Genomic DNA, 6,096 nt, shown 5'->3' with positions numbered 1-6,096 from the left:
GAGAACATAAACTGGAACATCCTATATTATATTAAAGGAAACAACGTTAGCTAAGCAAAAAGAGTGTGACTCTCAGAAGTTTAATATTTGTAGTTTTTAGGGTTTCATGCTTTCCTTTTGTGGTTTTGCAACGCATTACATTGGTTGGGATGATTTGTTTCAATCTGTCTTGCAGGGGTCTAGATGGCGCTTTTTGGCGCCATTCGTTGACTGATCTTTCTCTATTTTGACTGCAGAATTGTGTCTTGCGGCAAAAATCGGATTTTGCACACTGGGTACGTGATCAACACAAAGATTGGTGTTGCGTTGGTACTTTACTGATAGATGCTATGAGGATGAAAAGGAAAGGAAGTGAGTGTGACGAGTCCTCGAAATTGACTGACATTTTGAGATCCAATCATGGGTCTCCGTCGTCCAATTTTGAGACCCATTATTCGATGGAAGATTGTTCGAGGTTGAAGAAGAGGTGTAGAGAAAATACTAAGATAGACTCAGCTGGTTCCTACAAGAGTAGGGTGGCGGGTTTTGCCACTGCTCCTCCTTGTGGGACATTGTCTCTGATGACCGCGGGAAGAGGCCTAAAGAGGAAGATAGGTTGCATTGACGTGGCTACCCAGATGGGGAGGAAGAACAAGATTGAAGATGATTATGTTACTGGGGTGAGGATCGGGCAAGGAAAGTATGGATCTGTTTCGTTGTGTAGGTCTCTTGTTGGCGGCGCGGAGTATGCGTGTAAGACTCTGAAGAAGGGGGATGAGACTGTTTACAGGGAGGTGGAGATAATGCAGCACTTGTCTGGGCATCCTGGGGTTGTGACTCTGCTGGCAGTGTATGAGGAAGCTGATTGCTCTCATCTGGTGATGGAATTGTGCTCTGGGGGAAGACTTGTCGACCAGATGTTTAGGGAGGGCCCTTGTTCTGAACAGCGGGCTGCTAATATACTTAAGGAAGTGATGTTGGTCATCAAGTATTGTCATGATATGGGAGTTGTGCACAGAGATATCAAGCCTGAGAATATTCTGCTTACTGCTTCGGGGGAAATAAAGCTTGCTGATTTTGGCCTGGCCATGAGAATTTCTAAGGGTAATATGTTAAACCTGTTTGGATGATCTTCTTTTTTTGTTATCCTATGGTATATATATGTGCTAACTTCTATGAATAGAATCCTTACACAACCTTCCTTGTGTAAAATTCCATCCTAGTCATTCTGTTAATAAAAAATGTCTAGGCAAGTTTGAAGAAGTTCATCATGATGAGCTTTCAACTGAATTGTACTTTACTAATGTTACCCTGTACATAGGAGTAAAAATTGGAGAGTTCAAATGGTCATCTCCCTTAAGTTTACTATGTTCAGTATTCAATTAAATTTGCTAGCGGTCTAAGAATAAGAGGTCCTAGAGAAAATGCTTATAATAGTTTGAAGCTAACCATTCATACTCTAAGGTCACTTTGTTTAATTTTTAAGCATTTAAAAATATCAGTAATTCAATTGACATATATATAAATACACACACATAAGTAAAAGATACATACATGCATACATGAGTAATTTATGCATAGCCTCATTGTCTAGAAATTTGCATTGCAGGTCAGAACTTGACGGGTTTGGCTGGGAGCCCTGCATATGTTGCACCAGAAGTGTTGTTGGGTAGATACTCAGAAAAGGCGGATATATGGAGTGCTGGAGTGCTCCTGCATGCTCTGTTGGTTGGTGTTCTTCCATTTAAAGGGGATTCACAAGAAGCAGTTTTTGAGGCTATTAAGAATTCCAAGCTAGAGTTCCAAACCGGGATGTGGGAATCAATATCTAAACCTGCACGAGATCTTGTTGGGAGAATGCTGACAAGGGATATTTCAGCAAGGATAACAGCTGATGAAGTACTTAGTAAGTTTATGGTAGATTATTAATGTTTTGTAGCGTGCTTTATCTCTCTTCCTCAATGATGAATACACCAAAGACTAGTTGTATTTGGTCTGATTTTTTGTTTTTTAATCTTGAAATAATTAAAATTAGAAATTTCCAAGTTTTGTTGAAAAGTATCTTTGCCTTTCACATGAATTCTTAATAATTAGAAGGATTGCCTTGTTTTGGTTGGGATAACAGTGGTGGGAATCTGTTAATTCTCACATACTTTTGTTAGTTTTTATTATGTGTTCTTCTATGTGGTTGAGGCTCTCTTTTTCTCCCTAATGTTTTTAAACAGGAAATAAAATGACAGTACTTTTAAGTTTTAAGAACTGTTCGATTGTTTGCATGTTAAATTAATATTATGTGGTTCAATTTCAGGACATCCATGGATATCTTTCTACACAGAACGTACATTGAAGATCCTGCCCGTTGAATCAAAGTTGAAGCACCAAAATGGAGCTGCTTGCCACAACTTTGTTGCTGCACCTGAACCTAGGTTAGGAAGAAACAGGATGGATGATGGGTTCCTTAATGAGGTTTCAAGCCTTTCTTCATCATCTGAAAGTTGCAATTCAGAATATCATGATGTTTGTGTGTGGATTGATGCACTTGCCAATGCAATTTCACATGTAAGGATATCTGAACCAAAGAGGAGCAAGTTGTGGGCAGTTCCAATTCATCAGCAAGGTTTATATAACATGAGGGCTAACCTCTGTAAAGCATTTTGACCTACTGACAGGTTGACACCCCATAAACCACTATCTCTGCTGCTTTAGCTGGGGTTTTATAGTATACTTTGCCCAACACATTCTACAGTTGGCAAAAGTGGATTACATTTTTTTCCTCTAAATAATGATTACTGAGAAAACTCAGCTAGTTGTACAGAACCTGTGAATATGATATTAGTGTGTCACTGCATGTTTTTGCTCTTGCTGGAGCATGATAAATAGAATGCTATGATTTCACTTCAGTGAAAACTTGACCCTACTCATATGTTTTTTTGGAAGATTTTAATCTGAAACCATGAGTGCATAAGCGTATGTTATCCCTCCCATAACGCGCTGCATGTGTACTTATTTAGTGTTGGCAATTTGTATTTCAAGACATACTTTTTTGTACAGATGGTAGCGAGGAGTTTGACCTTGAGTCAATTATATATAGCAATGGCGTTTACTTTGAAAATGGAGTTGACAGCTGCTTGCTTATTTTCACTGAAAAAAAAAGGAAAAAAAAGTACAGCTACTTGTGTTTAGAAGAGGCGAATCTTAACTACCGGGGGATAGATTTTGAAAGGCTATAAAAGTTGAGATTCTTTATCTGTTAAGGTGAGGTTAAGGGGTAATCTAGATAATAGGTAGGAACATATTTAGGAAGAGGGTATAGTTGAAAAAGGAAACATTAGATAATTCAATCCAAACCGAAAAAAATTGGATTGGATCGGATCGGATCGGATTTGAAAACAAATCAAAACCGAAGGGATGATTATATGATCAAAACGAAGGGATTGGATCGGATGAATTTTGCTTCCAAAATCGATCTAATCCAGACCGCGAACACCCCTAGTGAATCATATGCTCGGAAAAAGAAAGAAAAGGTGCATATGCTTTGGAATATTTTTTTAACGAAGAGGGTAATTTATTATTTAGATCTCTCATGAGTCATGATGATTAGGATTGGCTCATAAAATGCTAGATTGAAATTAATGTTAAACAAATTTGTTTATTATTAGTTAAAAGAATAGAAAAATATGTAATCATAATAAATTAATTCTAGATTGTACTATGTATTGTGGTAAAATAAGAATAAAATTTTCATGGATATATCTTAAACATAATTTACTAATAAAATTGATTCATGAATTTTTGCCCTCATTTGTACTCTCATGGCTCAAAGTATTCCGATCAAATCAGGAAAAAAGAGAGGGATTTAGTGTGTCCTTTTAAAGGACGTAAATTATGTCCTTTTAGACATAAATAGTTTTGTCAATAAAGAGAGGACAAATGATATATTTTAATTAAAATACGAGATAATTCTCTTTTTGTTTTTATTAGAAGAATGAGATGATTCTCTATAATTTAACCTTATATTTGGATTGATGGGAGACAAGGGAAGAAAGTTTTTAAAGTTTCAAATCTTTTATCAATTGACTGAAGAGAAAAAAAAATAAAGGAACTAAAATAATAGAAATAAAAAATTAAAAAAATTAGCGTCATCTTTTTTTTTTAATCTTTTCTCTCATTTTCTTCCATGTCATTAAAAAATTATTAGGGCCTCTTTGGATGGGTTTTTCTCTCTTCAAAAGTTGTTTTACTTCAGGAAAAAAAAACATGTATCGGAGAAATATGTTTGGACGTCTACTTTTAAAAAGAGTAAAAGTCATAAAAAAAAGTTAAAAATCTTTTTTTTTAAATGAAAATTTTAGCTTCTAAAAATAACATAAGTTAAAACACAAATATTTTTTCAAAAACTAAATATTTTTTATAAATCTAAATAACTTTAACTTTTATAAAAAGTACTTCTAAAATAAATAAAATATAAAAATATTTTTTTTGAAAACTCATCCAAACAATCACTTATTCTCATAGAAGTGAAACATAGCACTTTTATTATTATTGTGAATTTAAATTGGAATCAAGGAATGGGAACACCCATTTATCAAGTATATATTATTTTATTTTTTAAAAATTCCTGATATGAATTAAGAGAAATCAAATAAAGGAAATTCAAGAAAAAACAAAGTCAGGTATTGGATGAAGGAAATTCCTAAGATAGAAATTAGGGAACAAATTAGGGAGAAAGTCAAGAAGAATATCAGAAATTTGTGTAAGGAAAAAAGTCCAATATGATGACAATATTGAATGGTAATTAACCTGGTATTGACCAATCATAAAGGGGGAATAAATACCAATGATTTTCAGATTTCAAATTTGAATTACCATTTCAAAATCCAAGTTAAAGTTATTCATTAGTATTTTATAACAACTCCTACTTTATACATGTTCAATGTTAATATGATGACAATATTGAATGGTAATTAATATGATGAAAATGAGAAACGTGTGTAAGGAAAAAAGTCCAATTTCGTTAATATGATGACTATTAAATGGTAATTAATCTGATATTGAACAATATAAAGAAGGGAATAAATACCAATAATTTCCAGAATTCAATATTTGGATTACCATTTCGAAATCCAAATTAAAGTTATTCATTAGTTTTTTAAAACAGTTCCTACTTTATACACGTTCAATGCTTTTTCTTATATAATTTGACGATATTCATTTTTTTTTCTTACTAGTTCATTATTTTTCTTACCTAATTTGACCCTGTTGATTTTTTTATTCCATAACATGTAATTTGTTATTCCCATGGGATTGGCGGTATCAGATTGATCAAAGTTAAGAGCAATATTAAAAAAAACTTTTTATCTTTCTTTCTTTATTTTTTAACTTTTCAAAAATTTTAAAAATAGCAGAGGTGAAGATTAACGACCCGTTTGAATGAATTTTTTTTTCAAAAATTGCATTTTATAAGTAAAAAGATATATTTTTCACTATAAGTTATTTTAGATTTCTATTATAAAAAAAGCAAAAATTACAGTTACTTATATAATTATATATAATAAATAAAATTTACTGAAATGTAGCTGGGGCTCCGACCCTACCTAAGCATAATGTGGTTCCGCCACTGATGGGCAAGAAAAAAAAAACTGTCTAACGTCCAAAAGAATGGCTCCACACAATGGCGGAGCCAGAATTTAACTTTAGTTGGGGCAAAAAATTTGACATGTCAAACATTTATCATAATTACACATACCTTTTATTTTTTAATAATATAATATATGATGATTTATATTATTCATTTAAAAACATATTCTGAGATCAATTAGAATAATGTTTGGTTCATTACTTATTATGTTGTGGGAGGAAAGTGAAATTTTATGTTTGAAATGTTTATCGAAAAAGTTAGTGCATTTTTGTATGTTTGCTCTGATATATAATCAACGACAATTAGGCTGCGCATGACAATCATTCTGATTCCTGGCATTGTTTCTGAAAAGGAATGATTCTTTTCTATTTCTGTGCCTTGGAACAATTCTGAGAATCAGAATTACGTTTGTTAACATATTTTATTTTTATTCCGAGAATCAGAATTACGTTTGATAACACATTTTTTTATTCCGATAA

General features: G+C 32.9%; 1 protein-coding gene across 1 annotated transcript; it reads left to right on the top strand.

The window, feature by feature from the left end:
• Positions 1 to 326: 326 nt before the first annotated feature.
• LOC133298185 (serine/threonine-protein kinase PEPKR2-like) lies at positions 327 to 2,816 on the top strand. The gene is made up of 3 exons (XM_061497444.1): positions 327 to 1,083; positions 1,589 to 1,885; positions 2,288 to 2,816. Exons 1-3 carry the CDS (start codon positions 330 to 332, stop codon positions 2,635 to 2,637), a joined length of 1,401 nt encoding a protein of 466 aa, XP_061353428.1. The 5' UTR covers positions 327 to 329; the 3' UTR covers positions 2,638 to 2,816.
• The last annotated feature ends 3,280 nt before the right edge of the window (positions 2,817 to 6,096 follow it).

This window comes from Gastrolobium bilobum, unplaced genomic scaffold (genome assembly GCF_033153095.1).
Source record: "Gastrolobium bilobum isolate Gb01-03AN ecotype WA unplaced genomic scaffold, APGP_CSIRO_Gbil_v1 utg622100, whole genome shotgun sequence".
NCBI lineage: Eukaryota > Viridiplantae > Streptophyta > Magnoliopsida > Fabales > Fabaceae > Gastrolobium > Gastrolobium bilobum.
This window is presented reverse-complemented; position numbering and strand designations above follow the sequence as displayed.

Excerpts from the sequence above, each read along its gene's own strand:
- LOC133298185 (XM_061497444.1), top strand. The coding sequence starts at position 330 with ATGAGGATGAAAAGGAAAGGAAGTGAGTGTGACGAGTCCTCGAAATTG. Across the intron at positions 1,084-1,588 it reads GGCCATGAGAATTTCTAAGG|GTCAGAACTTGACGGGTTTG; the intron begins GTAATATGTTAA and ends TTTGCATTGCAG. Across the intron at positions 1,886-2,287 it reads AACAGCTGATGAAGTACTTA|GACATCCATGGATATCTTTC; the intron begins GTAAGTTTATGG and ends GTTCAATTTCAG.